Source organism: Portunus trituberculatus, chromosome 37 (assembly GCF_017591435.1).
Source record: "Portunus trituberculatus isolate SZX2019 chromosome 37, ASM1759143v1, whole genome shotgun sequence".
Lineage (NCBI taxonomy): Eukaryota > Metazoa > Arthropoda > Malacostraca > Decapoda > Portunidae > Portunus > Portunus trituberculatus.
In genome coordinates, this window is record NC_059291.1 from 6771687 (window position 1) to 6799186 (window position 27500).

The window sequence follows — 27500 nt, forward strand, 5'->3', positions numbered from 1 at the left end:
TCACACACCAGTGATTTAATGTGGTATGTGTGTGTGTGTGTGTGTGTGTGTGTGTGTCGCAAGGTGTACCCCAGCTGTGTACAGTAATTAATACCAGCGTGTGGGAAGCAGGAATTGCACCATCGATCTCAGGTTTCTTCACAGACTAGCGGAGGCGGTGGCTGGTGCTGCGATGTGCCTATCACCCCCACCGCCTCACGTACGCCCCGCCGCCTCCCTCCCTGCCCCTCACCATCACAGAACACCATCACTGCCCTTCAAGGTTACCATCTGGTGCTCCCACACCCTTGCGATGGGCGTGTGTGCGTGTGTGGGTGGTGTGACTCATTCTTTTTCAGCATCTTTCCTGTTCTGATGTTCTCATGAGGCCGCTGGTGCGTGTATGTGTTTTTTGGTGGCCTGTATGTTTGCGTGCTTTCCTGCCGGTATGTCTGTGTTCCTACGTGCCAGTGTTCCCTTCCCTCCCCTGCCTTCCTGCCGCTGCCCCGCCGCCACCCAGGATGTGCTCGCCCCCTTCCTGCGTCACGCTCTTGTCGTGTCCGCTGCCGTGCAAATATTGGATGTTGCCTTGCACTTCCTTGCCTCTCTGCTCGCCCTGTGTGCTTGCAGGACGCGAGGACGCTACCCGGAGGACCTGCGTGTTGGTGTGCATGTATCTAGGGCGGAGGAAGTGGCGGGAGGAAGGGAATGAAGGATGGGGCTGTCACTCTGTACCCACAGGCATGCAGAGGACGGAGTGGGGGACATCCTTCTATACTAGCAGCCCTCGCCCACATCACCGTGGCTGGCAGTGGAGGAGTCTTTTTGATGCAGACCCGTGTTGTATCAGCTGGCTTAGACGAAATGACGATTCCTAACGCTAAAGAAAGCCACAAATAGGGGAAGAGAGAGAGAGAGAGAGAGAGAGAGATTGGGTGGAGCTGTGAGGCCTGAACATGGTAATTGGGCACAGTTGGAATAGTGTAGCTGGCCGGACGCGGATCTGAGACGTTGGATGGGTTTTATGGGGAACAACTGGAGCATTAGCAAGTAGTGAGAGCGTGGAGACTGAAAGGGGCAGGGTGTTGTGTGCGTGGTGGGCTGGAGAGGTGGAGGTAGGGGCTGGCGTGGGCGTGGCGGCGTCTCAGAGTGATGGGTGCCGTAAAGCCATGAGTGACGGTCATCAGCAAAGCGCGAGGGTCATAAGGTGGCGTTGACCTGTCCCTTCTCTCACTTTACGGCCATCCAGAGACACCTCACGCCCTCCACGCCCCCACACCAACAGGCCCTCAGCGCCCTCAACCCCCGCCACGCCCTTCACACTTCCTGGCTCCATCCTCGCCCTTCATACTCCCTTCCATTCTCTCCACACTCCATCTCGCTTTGCACCTCTTCATTTCCCCTCCACATTCCTTCATATCCTTCCACATCTTCTCCTTTTCCTCCACACTCCTTAATTTCCTCCTCCCACACCCCGTGATTTCCCTCCATACTCCTGCATTTCCCTCCACATGACCTCATCTCCCTCCGCATCTGCTTATCTACCTCCACATCACCCTCATCTCACCTCCACACCCAGCCATCTTTCTCCACACACTCTTATCTTCCCTATCCAGACACTCCCTCAATGACTGGCACACATATTCTCTCTCTCTCTCTCTCTCTCTCTCTCTCTCTCTCTCTCTCTCTCTCTCTCTCTCTCTCTCTCTCTCTCTCTCTCTCTCTCTCTCTCTCTCTCTCTCTCTCTCTCTCTCTCTCTCTCTCTCTCTCAGCCAAGCCTTCGCACCTGAATGAACTACACCGGCAGAAGAACCAGTAGGGTGAGCGGCTAGACTCGCCTCTCCAAATATAGCCGCGTTGTAGGAGGGGCGGCGGCCAGGTGTGGGCAGCGATAGAGTCACCTGTGTGGAGCTGGGCGCAGGGACACCTACAGTAGACCTTCACAGTGACTCCTCCCGAAGCTTTGTGTTTCCTGAAGGGGTTCTAGTGAGGTGTTCTGAAGGGTGGTGCTGCAAAGTTACCCTTCTTCTGTGTGTGTGTGTGTGTGTGTGTGTGTGTGTGTGTGTGTGTGGCTGCGTGATTGGAGGTGTGCACTGTAGGAGGCGGCACTGAAGGATTGGTTCAGGCTGGCCCTAACAAGGCACGGGTCGAGAGGGTCGCCCAATCACACCTCCTCACTCACACTTGCTGCATAAATCTCGCCACACTCCCTCCCGCGGCACCTTGCATATTAACAACTCCATTTTATGACCTGCGGACGCCTATGGATGTGAGAGAGAGAGAGAGAGAGAGAGAGAGAGAGAGAGAGAGAGAGAGATGTGCGTATATTTTGTTTGTTTTTCTCGGTCTCTTCTAAGTCATCAGCGGCGGCGCGGCAGCGACTTCTTCCTATATAGCCCGCCGCTGCGCCACTCACTGGGAATAAATCTCGAGGAAAACACACCAATAAATATTTACCTGAAGGACACAAAACCTCTTAACCCGCGCGTGATGAATGATGAGCCAGTAATATATTTGGTTGCCACCGCCACCGCCACTTCCACCGCTGCTGCCGCCACGCTCAAGCCGCGGCGTCTCATTGTCGGGTATTACATCCCCGTCAAAGCAGCGGCGCCTCTCACGCACCGCTCATTAATATCCCGCGGACAGACAGCAGTGAGGCGAAGGGAGATATTAATTTGAATGTGTAGCGTTTATGACTTTGTAGCGGCAGGACCAGGTGGAGGAAAGATGGAGGGAAGGGTAGGGAGGGAGGGATTTAATACGTTCTGTAGCTCAAAGTGGAAGAATTATTAGTATGGGGAAAAAGAGAGGCAGTAAGGACACGCTCGCCAGACAGTGATACAGACGACCTCCAGCAGTCCTGACCAGCCACGACACCTGTAGACACGTCCCTCACACACCCACACCCCGACACACACACACACACACACACACACACACACACACACACACACACACACACACACACACAGCGACGATCAAATAAGATATGTAAACGAACGGGATGCTGGGAACTTGCTAAATGTAATAATGCTGATGGCTGGTGGAACAGTAAGCTTACACACACACACACACACACACACACACACACACACACACACACACACACACACACACACACACACACGAGAGATGCTTGCTACCTTCCACCTCCCATCCCTTCCTCTATCATGCACACTCCACTCATTCACCTCTCCACTTCACCTCTCCACCTCTCCACCTCTCCTCCCTTGCTGACACAACCTCACCTCCCTCACTTCCCTCCCTCCCTGTGTTTATTCTAGGCCAAGGTTTTCCGCCGCGCCGTTTCACCTCCCGGCATTCGTGAGGCGCCCCTTCCTCCCCTGGGGCCGCGGTGTGTTGTGCAGGGCGGACGAGGGGCGCCCTGACCCGACTCGCTGCTGGGGTGGGCGGTGGGGGCGTACTCTGGGCTGTTATTGTGTACCTGAGCGTGTAGGTGGGTGTGGGCGGTGGTCTGGCTGGCTGGCTGGCTGGTTAGAAAGAGAGAGAGAGAGAGAGAGAGAGAGAGAGAGAGAGAGAGAGAGAGAGAGAGAGAGAGAGAGAGAGAGAGAGAGAGAGAGAGAGGCCGTGTGTGTTTGGGGTTAGTAGGGAAATTGTATGTTTGTTTGTGTGTGTGTGTGTGTGTGTGTGTGTGTGTGTGTGTGTGTGTGTGTGTGTGTGTGTGTGTGTGTGTGTGTTATGGTGAGAAATGGATTCACGTTTGCTTCTGATGTATACATTCAATTTATTATTGTTCGTGCAGTTGATTGCCCTAGTTGCTGCTGCTGCTGCTGCTGTCCTGTGTGTGTGTGTGTGTGTGTGTGTGTGTGTGTGTGTGTGTGTGTGTGTGTGTGCCAGAAAGACTAAAGGTCACAGACTAAACGTGCCAGCGTGTAAAAACATTATAAGGCGACTTGATGATATTTAAACACACACACACACACACACACACACACACACACACACACACACACACACACACACACACACACACACACTGACACACAAGGGACACACACGAAAAACAAAAGCGTCCCTGCACTTTGTTGGCTGCTCCGAATATAGGAGGAGGGAGGACACATACCTCGCCCGGCCCGCGCCTCTGAAAATATGATTGAGGACTCGAATTGAAAAAGGGAGAGAAAGAGAGAACTGGAGGAGGAAGACAGTAGGGAAGGAGGAGGAGGAGGAGGAGGAGGAGGAGGAGAAAGGGGGCTGGTAAGTGTGCGATGTTGGTGCCTAAGAAAACACAACACTAGTGATTTTAGGTTAGGTTAGGTTAGGTAAGGTATATGTTAGGTTAAGTTAGGTTTGGTTTAGGTTAGGTTAGGTTAAGTTAAGTTAAAGTTAGGTTAGGTTAGGTTAGGTGTCTTAAATGGTGATGTCTCGAGTAATTTGATCAGATGGAAGTGTCATTGTGGTGGTGATGAAGGTGATGCTTTGATACGCTGGTGGTGGCTGTGAGGTGAAGGAGAGCAGAGAAGGTGGTGATTTGTGGTGGTGAAAATGATGGTGTGATGTGGCGATGGTGAGAGATAGTGAGAGGATTATTTCTTAGCCAGGTAGTGAGGGAGGGAGGGACGGTCGGGGGTGTGGGGAGGGGTAGCAGTGGCAGTGGCGGCGACGACGGTGGTGGTGGTAGAAAGAAGGGAATGTGGACTTGGTGGATGGAATGTACGGGGGCGTTGAAAGTTGGGGTTTGGCGTGGGAGTTGTTGGTGGGGAGAGAATGAAGAAGTGGGAGGTTTGTGGAATGTGAGGATGGGAGAGCTCATAGAAGTCATAATGGTAGTAGCAGTAGTAGCAGCAGTAGTAGTAGTAGTAGTAGTAGTAGTAGTAGTAGTAGTAGTAGTAGTAGTAGTAGTAGTAGTAGTAGTAGTAGTAGTAATAGATGGCAGTTGTATTGGGAGTGGTAGTAGTGGTGGTAGAGATAGGCGCAAGAGAGAGAGAGAGAGAGAGAGAGAGAGAAAAGAGAAAGAAAGAGAGAGGGATAGGTAAGGGTTGAGAGAGAGGGAGCAGGAGGCAGATGGTAGGGCGTTGTCTCCTTGTAGACCCACGCACGGGCTTCCTCTCCCCGCTAACATAGCATTTATCCCTCTATAAGGAAGCCCCTTTGTCTGCCATTATTAAACACAGCGACCATCACCACGCCTCCAGCCTTTCCTCTGCCCCAGCGCCTCTCACCTCGCCACCCCAAAATTCCCTATAGCACTGAAAGACTCCCTGTGTTATTACTTTCGTTAGATTAGGTGCCTGTGGTTGTCATTTCTGTTACATACTCACCCTCAGCTTTATTTCACGCTAAACGAGGAGGGTGAGAGGTGAAAAATGCGTGAATAAAGTATAGGTTTGGTTCCCTGGGGCTAAAGGAACAGGAGGAAGAGAGAAATGGAGGGAGGGAGGTAGAGGACAGAGAGAGAGAGAGAGAGAGAGAGAGGGGCGGTCCTAGGCAAGATGTTAGTGTGGTGAAGGTGCCGTGTTGTATTTTAGAGGCGGGGAAAATTGGGGTGTTTGGAAGTAATTGGATGTGTGATGGATGCTAATGGCTCTACTCGGCGGCTAAGTGATTTGTTGATTGGTATCCTCGTCTGTGGCGATACTTACACGATGCCTGATTGGTCTCTCTGCTGATTAGAAGCTTGTGGCGTGATTGTTTGTCTTGTGTGTGTGTGTGTGTGTGTGTGTGTGTGTGTGTGTGTGTGTGTGTGTGTGATTAGGATCGCGTGTGGGAATGTTTGTTTTGTTTTCGTTTTCTTTTCTCTTATTTTTTTTCTTCGTTTGTGTTTGTGTTTGTTTGTTTATGTGTGCTACTGCCTCTAATTTTTCCCTTTGTTTGTCATCTTCACTCTTCCTTTTGTTTTTATTATAGACTTGTGATGTGTGTGTGTGTGTGTGTGTGTGTGTGTGTGTGTGTGTGTGTGTGTGTGTGTGTGTGTGTGTGTGTGTGAGCGTGTGTGTGTGTGTGTGTGTGTTCCTTTCTTGTCTCATCTCGCTCACCTAATTGCATTTCTGTAAAGTTCACTCCGCCTTTTAATATCCCGTCCTCTAATGCTAGTTTATCTCTACAAGTCTTCAAGTTTATGTGGTGTTCTCCGCGCCACACAATTTCCTCGGTAACAGGTTCCTCGAGTTCATAATTTTGAGTGTGAAAGCAAATATTTTCACATAACTTTCTTCCTTTTATCTCAGCAATCTGCAACTAATACTCTCTTGATCAGGTGTTTGCCAGACTCATGTTTGCATTTGTGTCGCTTATTTTCTCCCTTTTATGACAACGTATTATGTAATTTGCTATCGTATACCTCTTGACTTCCCTTCTTGCTTTTGTGAGATAATCAACTTTTTTTCTTTTTTTCGTTCCTTAGATTTATCGAAGTTGTTCCCTTGTGTGTGTGTGTCTGTGTGTGTGTGTGTTCCCCGGCCATTCAGTAACACCTCCTTCTCTTTCTCTCCCCGCAGCCTGTAACTGTAACCTGCACGCCCGGAAATGTCGCTTCAACATGGAGCTGTACAAGTTGTCGGGGCGTGTGAGTGGCGGCGTGTGTCACCGCTGCCGCCACAACACTGCCGGTCGCCACTGTCACTACTGCAAGGAGGGATTCTACCGGGACTCCTCCACGCCCATATCCCACCGGCGAGCATGCAAGCGTGAGTTGTGGTTTTTTTCTTATTTTTGTCACTTTTTACTCCTATTCTCACTCTTAGACGCCAAATTCTTCCCGCAGTGACGTTAAGATTTATCCTATTTCACTAGTGACCGGCTTCCTGTGTGTGTGTGTGTGTGTGTGTGTGTGTGTGTGTGTGTGTGTGTGTGTGTGGGCGGCGATACGGTGAGGGTAGAGGTTCAGTTTGCCCTGCCGCCCACACAGCTCCACCAACATTCACCCACACTGCCTCCTCACTTACCGCCGTCCACTTGTGTTCCTGTGGTGGATGAGTTCCTTCATTAACATGTGAACGTGCCCGAAGCGATGGCTGGGTGGATGGCTGGGTAGATGGGTGAAGGAGGGAGGTGGGTATGTTGTTAGCGAGTGACTCCCTGCATAAGACGCCCTTGGAAGGCGCTGAGGATTCTGGGTCGTGGCGGTGGTGATAAGGGAAGGAGTGCTTCAGGAGAGTATCGTGGCGGATGGGCGTTGGTGGTATGGAGGTGATCAGTGTACAGGGGGAAGAGGGGGCGTTTGGGGAAAGGGAGGAACACTTACAATGAGAAAAGGTTTACTGACCAGCTGTGTGCGGCCATATGAAAGATGCTCGTGCCGGGCGGTGGCCACGCGAACCACGGCAGGCGTCCTCTGCCCTCGCGCCGCGTAACCACCGGTGACCAGGGCGGGCGGGCACAGGCTGGACGCAGCACCGTTATCCTCTCAGCCGAAGGCTTTATCGCGCTGCCAAGGTGTACCCTTTGTACTGCCCCGGCTCGGCTGTCATCTATCACTGCTAATGTGCGGTCCTTCTCTATTGTCATGTTTTAGCAAGAATGACGGCTGCCCTCGGCGTTCTGCGTTTTCCGCTCCATAAAGATGAGCTGGGCCGGTCCGCGCCCGCCTGTCTGCCCGGCCGCCGTCCAGTTTTTGTCCCGGCGACTGAGCGGAGGCTACGGAATGTTTTGCTGCGCCACGTTATTGCCAACACTTGTCTTAGGCTCAAGCTCTCTCTGTTTCATGTTAAAGCTAAGCATTATTTTACCCTAGGCCTAGATAAACCACCTTGAACAAACGCTGCTAATGTTTCTCTGTCCTCCGAGACACCTTTTGCGTGGAGGAATATTACATCAACATTTGAGGGTAGTACTCTATACGTTAGCTACGCAGCGAGATGTTCGAGGGAATTAATTGACAGCAGGAAATTGTGTTACACTTCTGCAGCTTGTTGAATCCCAAAACAGGACCATGGCTGTACTAGTGACGTGCAGCAGTAAGCGGTCGCTGTTCCCGCCGGCCGCCCACCGGGTCCAATATTTTTATTCATACCACTTGGTGCAACCCACCCGTCCTTGCCCGGGCAGGATGGTGGCCTGTGTGGGCGTGGAGGAGAGACGAACGTCAAGCTACCAGGGGCGTTAAGAAGTTTGGAAATAACGGCCAGACACCCACACCCACGATGAGAGACAGCTCACTGTCACTGAGACGAGTATTGTCACGAGCATTTCAGTGTCGCCCTCCACACCTCTGCCGTGCGGCGCGGCACTGGTCCCCTCACAGCTCCATCACTTGCACCGCTCATGTTCATCTTTGACAGTTTCACTCACCAAACCTTACCCTGAGCATTTAACGTCTGACATTCTTCCCACTTACAGGCTGTCATGCTGTGTTCCTCACACTCTCCTCTCCGTCACACCCCCAACCCTTCACCTCACTCCTCACGCCTGCCGCCTCGACATTCGTGCTGTGCCTGTCTGTCCCTCCTTTAGCGTATCAGGAATGATCTGCCGCCTGGCCTGTGGTATTGCACCCTCACCCAACACCCCTCACCTCTCACCCCTCGCCTCGCCTCCTCACCCTTTCCAAATCCTCCTGACACTAATATCTCTCCATGGGAAGACTAAACAGTATTTTTTACCGTGGCCTTTAACATTATATTTACCTTACACCCTTGAATGAGACCTTCCCTCCACACTTTTTCCCCACCCTCCCTCCCTTCCTCTCCCTCCTCTCCAGCTCTCCCTTCAGCCGGCGCCTCTCAATCTGAAAGTATCGGGTGCCGTCCTAAACACGGCTTTCCCTTCCCTAATCGCCCCTGAAGGAATTATCTGCAGCGTCTAATAAAAAAGGTAAACAGCAGCCTAGACCTCACATTCTTCGCAGTCTTCAGTCATCGCTTGGAATTTTTGACGTGTGTGTGTGTGTGTGTGTGTGTGTGTGTGTGTGTGTGTGTGTGTGTGTGTGTAGTTTAGCTTTTTGCGCGCGTGTTGGATTTTTTTTCCTCACACGTTCACTTAATCTTGTTCTGTCCTGCGGCATCCTTTGTTTTGTTTTTTTCTTGTTATTAATCCGATATTGTCATTGTTGTTCTTCGTCTTGTTGTTGTTGCTTTTCTTTGTCGTCTTCTTCTTCTTCTACTTAACTAGCCTGTCTCTGTCCTGCAGCTAGTTAGTAGTAGTTACCAAATAACCTTGCAAGAACCTAAAGATCTGTAGCTGTTTGACTTTCCTTTATATTTCTCCTCCTTTTCCTCCTCCTCCTCCTCCTCCTCCTCCTCCTCCTCCTCCTCCTCCTCCTCCTCCTCCTCCTCCCCCTCCTCTTTGGTCACTCCCTCCTTGGTGCTGGCGGCGTCTCGTCACATGGTATCCGTCAAGCTCCCTTTCATTAGCTGATGGCTCCTGCCGCTACACTCTTCACCGCCGCTAATGAGGTGCACAAGACAAGAAAAATCCCTCTCCCTCTCTCTCTCTCTCTCTCTCTCTCTCTCTCTCTCTCTCTCTCTCTCTCTCTCTCTCGGACAAACGCAGCTATCCGTGAAATTACCCCGAGACATTATTTATCAGCAGTCAATCCGGAGATACATTTGGCAAGTACAGGTTCTCTTCCTTCCCTTCCCTGCCCTTCTATCCCTCCTCCTGGGTGTTGGTGTCTGGTCATGGGGCAGGGGACAGGGGACAGGGGACAGGAAGACGGAGATGCTGTTATTCGGATGGACAGGACGCGAAGGGGATGGTGAGTAAGGTGGACAGGACCCGAGGCAAACAGACAGTGATGTGGACAAGTTGTTAAAGGAAAGTTTGTTCAGGTAAAGACAGGTGAAGCGTGAGAGACAAGCAAGGAGAGTCAAGAGAAGGAAAGAAACAAGGTAGCTAAATAGAAAATGGGAATAAGAAGACAGTAGGGGATTAGTAAAAGATCCAGATGGAGGGACACAGTCAGAGGAATAATTAGAGAGGAAAGAAAACGAATCGAAGCGTGAGGGACAAGCATGGAAAGTCAGGAGAAGGAAAGAAACAAGATGGGTAAATAGAAAATGGGAATAAGACAGTAGTGAATTAATAAAAAAAAACGAGATGGAGGAACAGATAGAATTAGATAAGGAATAATGCAAAGATATAAAGAATAATTAGATGAGAGAGAAGACAGGTGAATGAAGCGTGAGAGACAAGCAAGAAGAGTCAAGAAGGAGGAAAGAATAAAGAACGAGATGGAGAGACTTAGTTAGATAGGGAATAAGGTAAAGAAATAAAGAATAATTAGATGAGAGAGAAGACAGGTGAAGCGTGAGAGACAAGCATGGAGAGTCAAAGAGAGGAAAGAGGAAAGAAACAAGGTAGGTAAACAGAAAACGGATATAAAAGACCGAGATGGAGATGGAGAAAGAGGCAAAGATATTAGAGGAGATAGACAGCGAGGAGAATAAAGAAGAGAAGAGGTGGATTAGTGGAGAACTGGATGGAAGGACAAAGAGAATATGAGATAATATGAGAAAATAGATAATTGGGTAAAGATACAGAGAAAAGGTGACCAGACAGAGAATAAGGGTATATATTGACGTATTTTTCCCTATTTATGTCCTATTATTTACTGGTGTGTCTTACCTTAACTCAAAACACCCTCTGCCTTGCCCTGTCCTGCTCTGCTCCACCCACACCATCCCACGCCCTCTCACGCCCACGCCCATGACAGGCTGTAGGCTGAGGGACAACTATCACTCTCAGACATCTTTCTCCTCCCTTCCTTCCCTCCTTTTTTTCATCATTCACACCTCCACCTCTTCCCTTTCCTATCACCGTCATCACCACCACCACCACGACCACCACAATCACAGTCCCTTGCCACCACCACCACCACCACCACCACCACACCCCTGCCTCTTTCCCACCACCCTGCCTCCACCTCACTATCCGGCCACCGTTAATTAGGACACGTTAAGGTGGAGGAGGAGGTGAACATAACACCTTAAAGGGCCTCCTCCTCCTCCTCCTCCTCCTCCTCCTCCTCCTCCTCCTCCTCCTCCTCCTCCTCCTCCTCCTCCTATCCTTAACACGCCCCTCTGCTTCAGTATTCATGAGGATCTCTCCCTCTCCTCCCTTTCTCTCTCTCTCTCTCTCTCTCTCTCTCTCTCTCTCTCTCTCTCTCTCTCTCTCTCTCTCTCTCTCTCTCTCTCTCTCTCTCTCTCTCTCTCTCTCTCTCTCTCTCTCTCTCTCTCTCTCTCTCTCTCTCTCTCTCTCTCTCTCTCTCTGTCAGCCGTCTCCTCACCGCCTCACACCAGCTGGATCTGAGCCTTTTCTCTGTCCAATCCTCCCTCCTACTTTCCGTCTTCTGATCCTCTCTTTTTCCTTACCCTTTCTCGTATTTTTTTCCTCCCTTCCCTCGTCCTAATCTTTTTTTTCTACTTTCTGCTTCTCTCTCTCTTTGTCTCTCTTTTCTCTCTGTCTCTCTTCTCTCTCTCTCTCTCTCTCTCTCTCTCTCTCTCTCTCTCTCTCTCTCTCTCTCTCTCTCTCTCTCTCTCTCTCTCTCTCTCTCTCTCTCTCTCTCTCTCTCTCTCTCTCTCTCTCTGCCTCCTCACCTTCTATTTTTATTTCTTTTCTTTTTCTTTCAACCTTGATTCTTTAATTTGTTTCTTGTTTTGCTTCTCCCTTCTCCTTTCTTCGTCTCTCTTTCTTTCTCATTCTCATTTCTTCATCCTTTTTCCTCAGATTCTCTCTCTTTCCTCTAAACTTCCTTCAATTCCTTCTTCTCACTCCTGCTAAACTCTCTTTCCTCCATCCCTCTCCTCTGCTCCTCACCCTTCTCATTTTCTTACACTTTTCCTCCATTCTCGCTCCTTCCTTCACATCCTACATTAAATCCAGCCTTGAGGACACCATATAGTTCCTGGACTTCCTCAGGGCCTGCTTACTCCCTCGTGTCAAATACTCCTATACTCCCTCTCACTAAGGACTCCCCGATCACTCCCCGCTCACTGCCAGCCACCTCCTCACCAAGCAGCCCCGTCTTTCCTCGCTGCGTCTTAAATCTGCGCTTTTTGCTCGCCTTATCTCCGCCGCTATCATCCCCGTGGTCCCTTATTAGCCAGACTCAGGGCCTTGTCTCAGGGATTTCCGCATGATAAGGCAGAAATTCAGGGTCGCAGGGGAGGACGGGGACCAGGTATAGCTCAGGTGGGCAGGTAGGGGAGACTGCAACAGCTTGGGGGATAAGACAGAGAGGAGAGGACAGGGTGTATTGCTGCAGGGGTCACTGTTAATACGGGTAAAGGAGGAGAGAGAGGAGGGGAAGTGTTTGATGGTGCCTTGGCAGAGTGAAGGACAGAGGATCGGGTTTGTAGGGAAGTAAAGACGGGTGAGTGAAAAAGATAGGCTGGGATGCAGGTAATGGATGAGGAAATTGAAGCGGTGTGGAACTAGATAGGGGAGGGTGACGGGCATAGAGGGAGGAGGAAGGATGGGAGGGGTGTAGGAAGGAAACGCTCAGTGGACAATGGAGGAAACTGGAGAGAGGTTAATGAAGGGTTGGCGGAAAACTGGAGTGGTCTGGGGAGATGAGGCTGGTGTAAATGACAGGGGGAGGTCTTTGGGGTGCTGGGGAGACGTCAAAGGAGGCCTGGGGAGCATCAGGGGGCCGCTGACCTCACCCGTGGCCGCCGCTCCTAACCCGTTCTGAGGTGGACAGCATTTCATTAAGGTGATCTAATTAGTGAACGTGTTCCTCACCTGTGTGGCCCCGAGACGACCAGTGGTGCTGATGCCTCGTTGGGCCCCTCCGTGCGACCCCTGCTGCGGAGGATAGACGGAAAGGAGGCAAAAATATCCGGATGCGCAGGAGAGAAAGAAGTAAATGAGGTAGTAAGGAAAGTGAGGAAAGCAGAAGGAGATGCAGTACAAGGAAAGACAATAGGGATATCACGTTATGAGGGTGAAAAGAAGGGGAGTATAGAAGACATCACAGGGAAAGGAAGAAAAAAGGGGGTATTGTCAAGTTACTGATGGAGGTTAGAGAAGGCATGGGTGAAGTAGGGAAAGGATTTTAGTAACAGCTATAACTAAAATCACAAGTGTATGTAAATGAGGCGTGAGAAAAATGTTTGGTGTGGATGCTTTTTTTGTTCCATTCTTTACTCTCTACTGCTATTTTTTTACATATATTTTTTTCATAAACATTTAGTGAAGCTTTCTGTGTTTTTTTTCATTCCAATACTTTACACTGTCCTCTCCCTTTCCTTCTTCTTACTCTTAATTCAGCTTCTTTGCGGCACATCACTCATTGCTTTATCTTACTGACTATTCTTCCATTTGAATCTCGTGGAACTTTGCTATACTCATGATTCCAAAGTTAACTCCTTCAGTACTGGGACGCAGTTTTACCTTGAGTTTTGGGTATGATTAGACGATTTCATTTACATTAGGAAGGGTTTGTGGGGGCCAGAAGATTAATGGCCATAGATTTCACTATTTCAACCTCTACATTAAGTATCTGAATCTTTATAAAATCACTAGAGAATAAGCAGAATGAATATGGAAACGCGTCACAGCACTGAAGAGGTTAAACAAGAAACATTCACATGCACAATTCTTCTTCCATCTCATGCCTCTCACTTTTACATTGTTTCTTCTGCAACTGGTGGGGACATCGTGTGTGTTTGTCGTGAGTCCCAAAGGAAGGCGTGGGATGGTCACTGGTCGCTGGTCACTGGCGCGGAGAGTCCCTAGAGTCTTGTCACTGCTGGTGTAAGTGTGTTCATGCGTCCATCCTTCGCAGTGACTAACCGAGCGAGCCATAGACCCAATACACACACACACACACACACACAGTCACACACACACACACACACACACACACACACACACACACACACACAGAGAGAGAGAGAGAGAGAGAGAGAGAGAGAGAGAGAGAGAAGCCCCTTAACCCGCTGCACTGACTCATGTGTGTGTGTGTGTGTGTTTGTGTGTTTGTGTGTGTGTGTGTGTGTGTGTGTGTGTGTGTGTGTGTGTGTGTGTGTGTGTGTGTGTGTGTACGGGAACAAGAATAAAACCCTCATACAAATCAGGAGTATATCAGTTATCATAAAACCATTTACCCCTTTCCTTATACACCCAAGCGCCGGATGACCTCCTTGCCGTGGCGCCAAAATATCAGTTTGTCCATCAATTCCCCGTTCATCCCAGACACCATCCGCTTTTACTCACTTATAGAGGCGTCACCAACTCTGGAAATACTCCTTCTTGATCGCTATTTACAACCACCACGCGTGTTTCCTTTCCCTTTGTTTACTAGCGATCATTATCCCATGGTAGCGATAGATCATAGTTATCATAGTTTTATCCTGCTTCCCGTGCCGCCCCGACCCTGCAGCGCCCCGTCTAGGTGTACCAAAGGCCCTTCCCATAGCAGTCTTCCATGGCCCAACACAAGGACAAATGCACGACCAGCTTAGGGAATAGTTATCATAATTTTACCCTGCTCCTCGTGCCGCCCTGACCCTGCAGCGCCCCGTCTTGGTGGTCTTCGTGTAGAAAAAGGCCCTTCCCATAGCAACCTTCCATGGTCCAACATAAGGACAAATGCACGACCAGCTTAGGGATCATAGACAAACAATGGCACCTTTTGTCATCATTAGAGGAGTTTGTTGTCTCTATTGCCTCGCTGTGTGTGACTGTGACCCCTGTGACGGAAAGACGTGAAGGAGGCACAGATGGAGGAATACCACGCAATTTAGAGACACCCATTGCGCCGGTACGAGTCTCTCCCCTCTTGCTGTTGATTGGCCGCTTAATATAAATGCATAGAAGGGAAAGGAAAGTCTCCCATCTTCTATTTTCCCCATTTTCTTTAATGCTTTAACCCTTTGATTCCCTTATAAGTAACCACCCTTAGGCATTTTTTTCCTGTTCTTCTGCCTTCTCTAAACATTACATTGTCCGGAAATTGCAAAATGTATCCTTTTTAACCTCTTCTTTCTTGTAAATGTTTATAAATACACTATACATTGTTCTTAGTGCTGAAAATATATAGTTAGTCGTACATCTCAGTGAAAAAATTAAGTATAGCTATCCTTAACAGGTAGATTGACTCAGGACTATTTATCATCGTCTGGCGGATCATCCTTATCACTTTACTGCCTTCGGTCTTCTCTACTGCCCTGGGTCCTCGCGTCTGTGTGTGAGGGGAGAGACAGATCCGTGTCACTGAGGCTTGGCGAGACAGAGAGATTACACAGGCGGCAGAGGCGATAGTGCAGGCGTTGGGGGAAATATAATAACGCAGGGAAGATAACGTAATATGCAGGGGATGGAGACAGGAGGGAAGGAGATCCTGGAGAATATAGGAATTAGGGGCGTTAATGCGGCTGGGATTATATGGGGAAGCCTGGCGAGGAGGGACGCGGGGTGCAGGGCAAGCGAGACAGCGAGGTAGTGTGGACGGGTATGTGTTGGTCTTGGCTGGGGATCCGGCGGGGTTAAGGGGGATTACAAGGGTATTAGGCCGAGGAACAGTCACTACGAGGGTCAAAGGGAAGAGTACGGCCTGCCAAGGAAACACACAGGCTGGTATTGAGTAACGTATTAGAACAAGAGGCTGTCATTACAAGGTTCAAAGGGGCGAGTGTACAGCCGCCAAGGAAACACATAGGCGGGTATTGAGTAACGTATTAGACCAAGAAGCTGGCATTACAATCTTCAAAGGAGCGAGTACAGCCGCTAAGGAGACACATAGGCCGGTATTAAACAGTACATTCCCTGGAGAACCTTGCCGTGTACCTAATTGTAACACCTACTCAGAGATGCACGTGGGTAATTGGTCTACGTTGATTGTAGGTAGCAGAGTAGAGGCTTAACCGCTTCAATACTGGGACGCATTTTTACCTTGAGATTTGTGTACGATTAGACCATTTTGTCGACGTTAGGAAGGGTCTATGGAGGTCAGATGATTAATGTCTATGGAGGTCCGAAGATTAATGGCCAGTCTTCTGTATTTTAATCCCTATACTAGTTTCTGAAGCTGTATAAAATTGCCAAATAATAAGCAGAATGATTATGGAAATGCCTCATGCTAATGAAGAGGTTAACTACTTCAGTACTGGGAGACATTTTTATCATGAGTTTTGGGTGTAATTAGACTATTTGATTTACATTAGGAAGGGTCTATGTAGGTCAGAAGATTAATGTCCCGAGTCACTAAATAGTAAGCAGAGTGAATATGGAAACGAGTCATAGCAATAAGGAGGCTAAAAACTTCATTCATAAAAGCCGAAAAACTCAATGAAAGACAAACAGATAGCCATTTATGTACCTTTAATATTTGTTTATGCAAATGGTAACTATAAAAAAAAACCCACTTACAATATTAGTTCCAAAAGATTAAAAGAATCATTCAAAACTGGAGGGAAAGTTACAACACCCATCATTAAAGTATTGAGGTGAACAAGTGTGACTACTAATGCTGAAATAAAGTTGAAAGCTGAAGGAACACTGAGAGACAGGCGGGGTGAGGTGAGTGTAGGAGTTTTGGTGGTGGATGGATGAGAAGATTGAGACGCTGATCAGTGACGTCAGGATCAGAGAGAGAGAGAGAGAGAGAGAGAGAGGGAGAGAGAGAAGCACAATAGCTCAGTAAGGCCTCAAATATCTTACTGCTGAAGGAGTGAGAGGGGAGAGTGAGAGGGGAAAGCGAGACAGGTACATATGAAGAAGTACTCTGATTTATTTATTCATTCATTCACTCATACACCACAGCAGATGAAAAAGTGAAGGTGGCTTTTCACTAAACACACACACACACACACACACACACACACACACACACACACACACACACACACACACACACACACACACACACACACACACACACACCTATTAATTTATTCAGCAGGTAAACACTCACGTTAGGGTGACTCGCGTAGATGTCAAGGGAGCTTAAGATTTAATTATATAACATGGCCCATCTCAGCCTTACAGGAGGACGGAGGGAGGGAGGGGAGAGAAGGGGAAGGTGGAAGAGTGGGAGAGAGGTGACCGTGCCGTCCTCCACCCTGGCGCTGCTGAAGGGGAAGTGTTTGTGAGAATTTAATAGAGAGAGAGAGAGAGAGAGAGAGAGAGAGAACCTGAGATGTTGATTGCATTACCTGTCTTATTCACCTTGGTCTTACATTAACTCCTCCTCCTCCTCCTCCTCCTCCTCCTCCTCCTCTGTCCACATCAACTCCTCAGTCACTCCTCACTCCCTCTGCCACTCAAGACTCATCTCCCTGACCCTCACACCCATCCCCCCCCTCCTTCTCCCTTCCCCTGTTAACCCTCCCCTAGTGTGACGCGAGGCAGAGAAAACAGACCCCTCGGCAACGCTGCTGGTAGTGGTGATGGTGACGCTAGTAGTGGTGATGGTGGTGGTGATGGTGACGCTAGTAGTGGTGACGTGTGTGGTGGTGGTGATGGTGACGCTGGTAGTGGTGACGTGTGTGTGATGACATTATACTATATATATATATATATATATATATATATATATATATATATATATATATATATATATATATATATATATATATATACTACATAGTGTGTACACACACACACACACACACACACACACACACACACACACACATCTCCTTTGTATCTGATGGCAAAAGGAGGAATATATTTTAGGCTTAGTCAGAATTCACCTACTCTCTCTCTCTCTCTCTCTCTCTCTCTCTCTCTCTCTCTCTCTCTCTCTCTCTCTCTCTCTCTCTCTCTCTCTCTCTCTCTCTCTCTCTCTCTCTCTCTCTTTTTGGAGACCCGAGTGTTTGTGTTAGTGTTTCTTACATTTTCCCTCGACTTGGTGTGAGCGATCCATCAGGACGTGGCGACACCTGAGTGCACTCCAGTGACCTCTTCTTCCTCCTCTTCCTCCTCCTCTTCCTCCTCCTCCTCCTCCTCGACCTCTTCTTCCTCCTCCTCCTCCTCCTCCTCCTCCTCCTCCTCCTCCTCTATTCTTCAGGTTTTTACTCACACATTCTGAATCAGTGTTTTTATGCTTGTCTTTCTGGTTCTTTACTGCTTCGTTATCGTTGTATTATTGTTATTATCTTTATTTTCTTATCATTATTGGCCGTGATAGTAGCAGTAGTAGTAGTTCTGGTGGTGGTGGTAGTGGTGGTGGTGGTGGTGGTGGTGATCGTTGTCTCATCGTATATATTTTTTTCGCCAAAGCTTATCATCAGTCAGCCACTCAGAAGAGACAGCTTCTATGATTTATATCAGCTGTAAGACCTCCACACGGCAAAAAGAAGAGCAAATAATGAGATCATGTCAAGCAGGGTCTGAGATATTGCTGCTTACACGGGAATGTCTGGGAATATCCTGTCTTCACACCGCCATTACCCATCATACCGCACAGCACGGCGAGATTTTAATGGAATATTAGAAGCACTCAGAAAACACTTTATAGTCGTGGGAACATCTCGCCACCCAGAGCAGCGGGTATCGGGTGACGCAGGTACACACGCAGACCGCCGCTGCCTCAGGAGTCCACGCCATCACTAGGGACCCACCAAGCCGGCACTGCGCCACACTCAAATGCAGATTAGGTAGAAAAAAACCTACCCTGATTAAATGCTCAATTCAGAAGCCCCATATTTGAATGAACAGCAGATAGGCAGCCATGAGGGCGCGGCCAAAACTAGGACCCATGAAATATTTAAAGTGATTCAGGACAGCATTGCTTATCCCTGGAGTGAGCGTAAGTAAGGCCAGCCAGTGTTCCGCCGCGCCAGACGCCATCGGGCAGGAGCAAGGTGTGGCCGGGGAAAAAAAGTAATGATATGATTTGAGTTACAATCAACGCCGAGTAATTCCGATGAGGCGTAGCCCTTGATTACCCAGCCGTCCATAATGCTACAAGGGTGTAACGATGGATGTAGTAATTATATTATTGCAAGTCCTAAAAACTATACAATCTTGCACACCGCTCATTACGCCAACCATTAGCCGCTGAAGTATCGCTGCGCAGTGTTGGCGGGAGATATTAGGTGCATATCTGAGAGGAGGAAGAGGAAGAGGAGGAAAGCGAAGGGAATGAAAAGAAGGAAGACAAGAATCGTGCGGGAGAAGAATGAAGAGAAGAAAGAAGACAAAGATCATGAAAAAGAGAACGAGTAGGAAGACAGAGAGAAGGAAAAGGGAGACATTAAAGAAAGGAAGCCGTCATCAGGAAACTCGACCCATCAAATCACCGGTAAAGAATAATCAGCGAAGGTCAATAAACACCACCTTGGAGGACGCCGAACTCAGCAAACCCCTGGGACCTCAGCAGCAGCAGCAATAGCAACCAACCAGGACCAGCGAAGACCAGGCAGTTCCATCACGCTTCTGCCCGACAAAAAAAAAAAAAAGAAGAAAAAAAATCAGAAGGAACATGTTCAATCAAATCTAATCAAAACTAGTCAGAAAAAATAGAAAGGCGAGAAAATCTTCCCTCACTAATACTTGATTTAAGACTGGATGTGCTGTACGAATATAAAGAGAGTGGGAGAACTGAGGAGAACTGAATTTAAACAAGACCCACTCATCCGTGCAGACCCGAGCTTAAGTAACAATATTTTACGACCAAACGAGACACTGGGGAACACAAAGGAAGATTAAACCACGTAGACATGGTGGACCTTATGAGAATATTGGTGATACATTGCTCTGTCTTATCTGAGGAGGAGGAAGAGGTGGAGGAGGAGGAAGGCGAAGGGAAATGAAAAGAAAGACAGGAATCGTGCTGGAAACGAGAATGAAGAGAAGAAAGAAGACAAAGATCATGAAAAAAAGAGAACGAGGAGGAAGACAGAGAGAAGAAAGAAGGAGATATTAAGGGAAAAGGAAGACAAGGGAAATGTACAGAAGAGTGAATAAACAAACACAAAACAAAGTGAAGGAAGAAGATAAAAGAAAGAAATAAGACGCGGAGGACGACAACGAAAAAAAAAAAAGATAAGAAAGAAGGAAGAGAAAAGAGACGAACGAAAGAATGAGAAGCAAATAAGAAGAAAGAGAAAACACAAAAATAAGAGAAGGAAGAAGACTAAAAAGAAATAAACAGAGAACAACAAAAAAAAGAAGATAAGAAAGAAGTAAAAAAAAAAATGCGAACAGAAGAATGAAGAGCGAAGCAGAAGAAAGAGAAAACACAACAATAAGAGGAGGAAGAAGACTAAAAGGAAAAAAAACATAGACAACAACGAAAAAAAAGAAGATAAGAAATAAGTAAGAGAAAAGAGACGAACAAAAGAATGAGGAGCGAAGAATAAGAAAGAGAAAACACAGAATAAGAGAAAAAAAAGACTAAAAAAACAAACGACAATAAAAATAAAAGATAAGAAAGAAGTCAGAGGAAACAGACGAACAGAAAATGAGAAACGAAGAAGAAGAATAGAAAAACACAATAATAAGAGAAAAAAAGGAACACTAAAAAAAAATTTGCAGACGACGAGAACGAAAAAAAAAAGATAAATAAGTTATAGAAAATAGACGAGCAGGAGGAGAATAAGATACAAATAAGATACACAGAAGAGAGGGAACAAAACGCCCCCTCCCGCCTCCCCTCCCACTGATGCCCTGCCAGTTACTAGTCTCCTGAAGGTGTGGCGGGAAGACTGCACGAACCTCCGCCGTCAGGAACCAGAATTTACGTGCAATTTAAAGACAGTTCGGCATGTTTTAAGGACATTTTAAGACAGTTCGTCATGTTCTAAGGGCATTTTAAGACACTTTACATTTTTAAGGGTATTTTAAGACAGTTTGGCTTGTTCTAAGGGCATTTTTAAGACAGTTTAACATGCTTTAAGGGCATTTTAAGACAGTTAGGCACGTTTTAAGGGCATTTTAAGACAGTTTACATTTTTAAGGGCATTTTAAGACAGTTTCCACTTTTAAGGGCATTTTAAGATAGTTTGGCATGTTTTAAAGCCATTTTAAGATAGTTTAGCATGTTTGAAGGGCATTTTAAGACGGTTTGGCATGTTATTAGGGCATTTTAAGACATTTTGGCGTGTTTAAGGTCATTTTAAGATAGTTTGGCGTGTTTTAAGGGCTTATTAAGACAGTTTGGCATGTTTTAAGGGCATTTTAGGACAGTTTGGGGTGTTTAGGGGCATGAACAGTGACAGGATAGTATAAGAGGAGGAGGACAATACAGCGGGAGGAACCAGAATTTACCTACAGACTGGAAAATTACCTTCCTCGGGAGATGCTTAACGGAAAACCAACAGAGAGTAAATAAATAAGACAAGGGAAAGGTCTAATTTTTTTTCTTGTCTATTTTTCTTGTTTTTTGTGTTTCATTGTGTTTGTGTTTTATTGTATTTCTTATTTGTGTAGTTTTGTTGGCCTGTTTGTTTTCTATTTATTTTTTTATTGTTTACTTGTTGCTTTATGTATTTGTTTTATGAGGTTATCTCTCTCTCTCTCTCTCTCTCTCTCTCTCTCTCTCTCTCTCTCTCTCTCTCTCTCTCTCTCTCTCTCTCTCTCTCATCATCATCATCGTTTTCTCAATTCTTATCATCATATCATTATTTTATTTATTTTTAACGTCTTCGTCATGTTCTTATTTTTATTCTTAACTCTTTTTTCCACCACCACCACCACCACCACCACCACCACCATCACCACCACCACCACCACCACTACTAACAACGCCCCAATTACTTTTCTTTTATCTCCTCCTCCTCCTCCTCCTTCTCCTTCTTCCTCCTCCTCCTCCTCCTCCTCCTCCTCCTCCTCCTCCTCCTCCTCCACTACCTCCTCCTCCTCCTCCGTGGTGTAGTCAATCCTGTTTTCTTCCAAGTAGTTTATTGGTGGCAGTTATAGATACCATCGTTATAGACCAATACACCTCCTGCTTCTATTACAATCCTTCGTAATCCTCCTCCTCCTCCTCCTCCTCCTCCTCCTCCTCCTCCTCCTTTTCATCATCCTTCTCATCCTTCTCCTCTTCTTCATCTTCTTCATCCTCATCCTCATCCTCTTCATCCTTATCCTATTCCTCCTCCTCCTCCTCTTCCTCATCATCCTCTTCCTCATTCTCCTTTTCCTCCTCATCCTCCTCTTCTTCATCCTTCTCATCCTAATCCTCTTCCTCATCCTCATCCTCTTCATTCTCGTCCTCATCCTCCTCTTCCTCCTCATCCTCCTCTTGTTCATCCTTCTCACCCTCCTCCTCTTCCTCATCCTCATCCTCTTCTCTTCTTCCTCTTCCTCCTCCTCTTCCCGTTTTCTTCAGCTTCATGGCCGTTCCTTTTACTCTCTCTATTACATTTTTCTTTCCTTTTTTTTAAACTTTCGTCGGAACCAGTTTAAATTTTTGCTTCCCTTACTATCTAGCGCGGAATAGTTTGTCTAATAGTAACACCATGAAGGTCCTTTGCTTTTGGACTTCCTTTGTATTCCTTTGTGTTGCTGTTGCTTTGTGTTCCTGTTGCTCTGTGTTCCTGTTGCTCTGTGTTTCTGTTGCTCTATGTGTGTTCTTGTTTCTCTGTGTTCTTCTTTGTTCCTGTTCCTTTGTATTCCTATGTGTTCCTGTAGCTCTGTGTTCCTTTGTGTTCCTCTATGTTCCTATTGTTCTGTGCTCTTGTTGCTCTTTTGGACTTCCTTTGTATTCCCCTGTGTTCCTTTCTATGTGTCATGGTTGTTTGGTTTCGTTTCTGTTTATTTTTCTTGTTTATTTGTGTCCTCGGTGGCGCGGCTCTTAGTGACGGTGTGAACTTGCAATGGTCAGTGATGGTGATGTCAGTTGTTGCTTCACCCGTCACGCCGTCCTCCATCCGTCACCCGCCACCGTCATCCGACACTTGGGACTCCCTTTACTTAACTCTTTCAGTACTGGGACGCATTTTTACCGTGAGTTTTGGGTACCATTAGGCCATTTTATTGACATTAAGAAATGTCTATGGAGGTCAGAAGATTAATGCCACAGTCTTCACTATTTTAATCCCCCACATAAGTTTCTAAAGCTGTATAAAATCACCAATTAGTAAGTAGAATGTGTAGGATTATGAACCCATCTACAGAATGAATATGGCAATGCAGATTTTTGTGTACGAATTAGACCATATTTATTGACATTAGGAAGGGTCTATGGAGGACAGAAGATTAATACCCACAGGTTTCACTATTTTAATCCCCCACATAAGTTTCTGAAGCTGTATGAAATCACCAAATAGTAAGCAGAATGAATATGGAAACATGTCCTGGTACTGAATGGGTTAAGTGTTGTCTCACATAATCTACTGCACGATCACTCTCTTCTTTTGGTGTTTTCTCTTCATTTTTTTCTCTCCCTTGAGCCGCGTTTGTTCAGTGTTCTATCATTGGTGTAGATACTGACTGCTTCATCTTTCTTGTTTCTTTGTATTCACTGCAAGCCTCGTGAAGTTGATGTTTTTTTTTTGTGTTTTTATCGTTATTGTTATTATTATTATACACTGGAGTTTTGTGCTGTTTGTATTTTGTTGTTGTTATTGATGTTGTTCTCCCTTTGGTTTATCTTCCTTCCTTTTCTTCTTCTTCTTCTTCTTCTTCTTCTTCTTCTTCTTCTTCTTCTTCTTCTTCTTCTTCTTCTTCTTCTTCTTCTTCTTCTTCTTCTTCTTCTTCTATTTCTCCTCCTCCTCCTCCTCCTCCTCCTCCTCCTCCTCCTCCTCCTCCTCCTCCCTTCTTCTTTTCTTCTCCTTTTCCATCACCTCCTTCTCCTTCTCCTTTTCTTCTTCTTCTTCTCCTTTTCCTTCTCCTTTTCCTTCTTCTTCTTCTTCTTCTTCTTCTTCTTCTTCTTCTTCTTCTTCTTCTTCTTCTTCTTCTTCTTCTTCAAGCCTGCCTTCGTTAATTCACACACTGTTTATATAGTTTTTAGGATCTGCAATCATATTACACTCTCACTATATATATTGCATTCTCATCTCTTCTTATTAGTTTTATCATATCATTATTGTTTTTCTACCCTCTGTCTTCATTAAGCCCGTGGGATCTCGTTTGTTTCATCATTACTCCTATTACCATTATCATTTTTTAGAGCCAATCCCTTCGTTAAGTCGTGGGATCTCGCTTGTTTGCTTAGTATTACTATTACCAGTATTATTTTTCCCGCTGCTATCTCCTCTGTTAGCCGCCCGATGTCGCTTCTGTGCCCTGGGAACCGTGGCGTCTTTGTATTCCGTATCATATCAATGCTTACTCGACCTTCTTCCCGGAGTCTTTATACCGTTACCCTCGAGGAGTTAATGCGCTAATGTGTTTTTGCGCCGTCTCGTTTGTTAGCCCGAGCGTCGTGCATCAGAGTCCCGCCGCCACGGAGACGCAAACAGGCAGCTCCCCTTACCGTGTTTGCTTGATCAGGCCAGTGTGCAAGGGAGCCGCCCAGGCCACCGTGACGCGCCCGCTGAACACAGATGGAGCGTTGCTTGGCGAGTCACGGAGATGAAGAGTGGCTTGCCCTAGCTGCCTTGCCCTCATGCACCGACGTCCTCTTCTCCTTCCTCCTCCTCCTCCTCCTCCTCCTCCTCCTCCTCCTCCTCCTCCTCCTCCTTCTCCTCTTCCTCCTCCTCCAATAGGAAAAAACGCAGAACTTTATGCTCCTTTTGCAATCAGACAGGCCTAGACTTGAGAGAGAGAGAGAGAGAGAGAGAGAGAGAGAGAGAGAGAGAGAGAGAGAGAGAGAGAGAGAGAGAGAGAGAGAGAGAGAGAGAGAGAGAGAGAGAGAGAGAGAGAGAGAGAGACAGACAGACAGACAGACAGACAGACAGACAGACAGACAGACACACACACACACACACACACACACACACACACACACACACACACACACACACACACACACACACACACACACACACACACACACAGAGAGAGAGAGAGAGAGAGAGAGAGAGAGAGAGAGAGAGAGAGAGAGTGTGTGTGTGTGTGTGTGTGTGTGTGTGTGTGTGTGTGTGTGTGTGTGTGTGCCGAGGTGTGTGGGAGAGTGATCCTGAACACACACGGAACCTGGCTCGACCCTTACAGGCAGACAGACACAGACAGACAGACAGGAACAGGGAGAGGCGAGGCTGTCTGGCGCTAGCTGATCACTATCGACACGGAGTTGGTCTGTCCTCGTGTTGTCCTCTTGTCTTGCCTTGGCGGTCTTTAATAGCCTCACTTCGTCCTCTTCTCGTGTCCTAGCCGCGGGAACCGGAATGTTTGAGGGTGGTGGTGGTGGTGGTGACGGTGGTGATGGTGGTGGTGGTGGTGTGGTGGTCACTCTTTCCGCAAACATCAAATTTTACCTGAGAAAACATTAGCGAGGTGTATCGGTGAAGGTAAACAGTGTAGATGTGATGGTGGGCATGGTGGTGTGTGGGGGTGTTCGCTGCGGGACGGTGTAGTTAGGTTGGTGGACTTAGTAGTAGTAGTAGCAGTAGTAGTAGTAGTAGTAGTAGTAGCAGCAGTAGTAGTAATAATAGTGGTAGCAGTAGTAGTAGTAGTAGTAGTAGTAGTAGTAGTAGTGGGTTGTTAAGTTACATTGCATTTGATTAATTTATGTGAAAAAAGAATGTTTTTTTTTTATGTTATGGCCTATAGCGCCTGTAGGCATACTTGAAGAGTATATGTAGGAAGCGCTGTTCAGCTTCCGTCCATTAGTGGCGCAGTCAATTTTATTTATAGTGGTACCCATATTACGGCCCATATCACCACCCAAGCGCATCTTTGATGTAACCACCTAGAACCTGGGTATCATGGTGACATGTAGGTAACTTTAAACCACTCAACAAATGGCATAGCTTCAAAGCGGTATGTGGTGGGATTCGAGAGAGATAGAGATAGATAGATAAATAGATAGATAGAGAGAGAGAGAGAGAGAGAGAGAGAGAGAGAGAGAGAGAGAGACACGTCCGGTAGCTCAGTGGTTAGAGCGCTGGCTTCACAAGCCAGAGGACCGGGGTTCGATTCCCCGGCCGGATGGAGATATTTGGGTGTGTCTCCTTTCACGTGTAGCCCCTGTTCACCTAGCAGTGAGTAGGTACGGGATGTAAATCGAGGAGTTGTGACCTTGTTGTCCCGGTGTGTGATGTGTGCCTGGTCTCAGGCCTATCCGAAGATCGGAAATAATGAGCTCTGAGCTCGCTCCGTAGGGTAACGTCTGGCTGTTTCGTCAGAGATTGCAGCAGATCAAACAAACAAACAAACACACACACACCTTTTATTGGAACAACCTTCAGGAGTGTCAAAAGCAAAGGTCCGGAATCATCAGTAGAGAATTGTAATTGTCGGCAATTCATGTGAGTGTTTACGCGTCTCTGAATAACATCGTGGAGAAGCACAACGCAAACATAATACGGTAATGAAATAATGTTAAACGTGATCTGAACCTGGCTTGTGTTTATCTAGTAGTTTCTTAAAGATTAATTGATTTCTGCAGGAATACGAGTAGATGGAATAAATAACTGAAAAATGTTTAGTTGCGTTAGATAATGAAAGAAACTTAAGTGATATTGTTTTAGATATTATAAACTAAACAGAAATCCTACTTGGGTCAAAAACTTGATGAAATCCTTCGTTGGGTTGTAAACAGAAAAATCCTTCCTTTGGTCATATAAGAGAAAAGGTCATCCTTTGGTCATCAACATAAAAATCTTCCTTTGGTCATCAACATAAAAATCTTCCTTTGGTCATCAACATAAAAACTTTTCCTTTCGTCATACTTAAGAGGTCATCCTTTGGTCATCAACATAAAAATCTTCCTTTGGTCATCAACATAAAAATTTCTTCCTTTCGTCAAACATAAGCGGAGGTCATCCTTTGGTCATCAACATAAAAATTTCTTCTTTTCGTCAAACAAAAACGGAGGTCATCCTTTCAAACAAAAACGGAGGTCATCCTTTCAAACAAAAGTGGAGGTCATCCTTTCAAACAAAAACGGAGTTCATCCTTTCAAACAAAAACGGAGGTCATCCTTTCAAACAAAAACGGAGGTCATCCTTTAAAAAAAACGGAGGTCATCCTTTCAAACAAAAACGGAGGTCATCCTTTCTTCATCAACGAAATGAATAAATTTAGTTTCCGAAAAGAAGTTTTAATCCGATCAACCCAACAAGATTGAGGAATGTCAGGTGGCGACCAATGAAGATGTCCACCAAATGGCGAGCTTATGAAGGCGAGAAGTTAAGTGAAGAAAATGTACAACAGAAATAACATCATATATTAGAAATACACTTAAATAATGGTGATGATGATGATGATCATCATCATCATCATATCAATAATAATAATAATAATAATAGTAATAATAATAATGATAATTATAATAATGACGATGATGAGGATGATAATAATAATGATAATAATAATAATAATAATAATAATAATAATAATAATAATAATAATAATAGTGATAATTATAATAATAACAAAAAAATAATAGTAATAATAATAATAATAATAATAATAATAATAATAATAATAACAATAATAGCTATATGATAGTATATATGATAGTAATAATAATAATGAAAATAGCACTAATCATCATCATCCTTTTCGTTTAATGTCCACATTTTCCCATTGAGGGTGAAATAACAATGATAATAACAATA

General features: G+C 46.3%; 1 protein-coding gene across 1 annotated transcript in view; it reads left to right on the forward strand.

Annotated features, from left to right (window-relative positions):
• Window positions 1-27500, forward strand: part of LOC123513852 (netrin-1-like) — a 640382-nt gene that overhangs the window by 591373 nt on the left and 21509 nt on the right. Inside the window, exon 2 of the mRNA XM_045271267.1 lies at window positions 6441-6629. Within this exon, the coding sequence (XP_045127202.1) occupies window positions 6441-6629 (189 nt within the window). The remainder of the gene's footprint in view (window positions 1-6440; window positions 6630-27500) is intronic.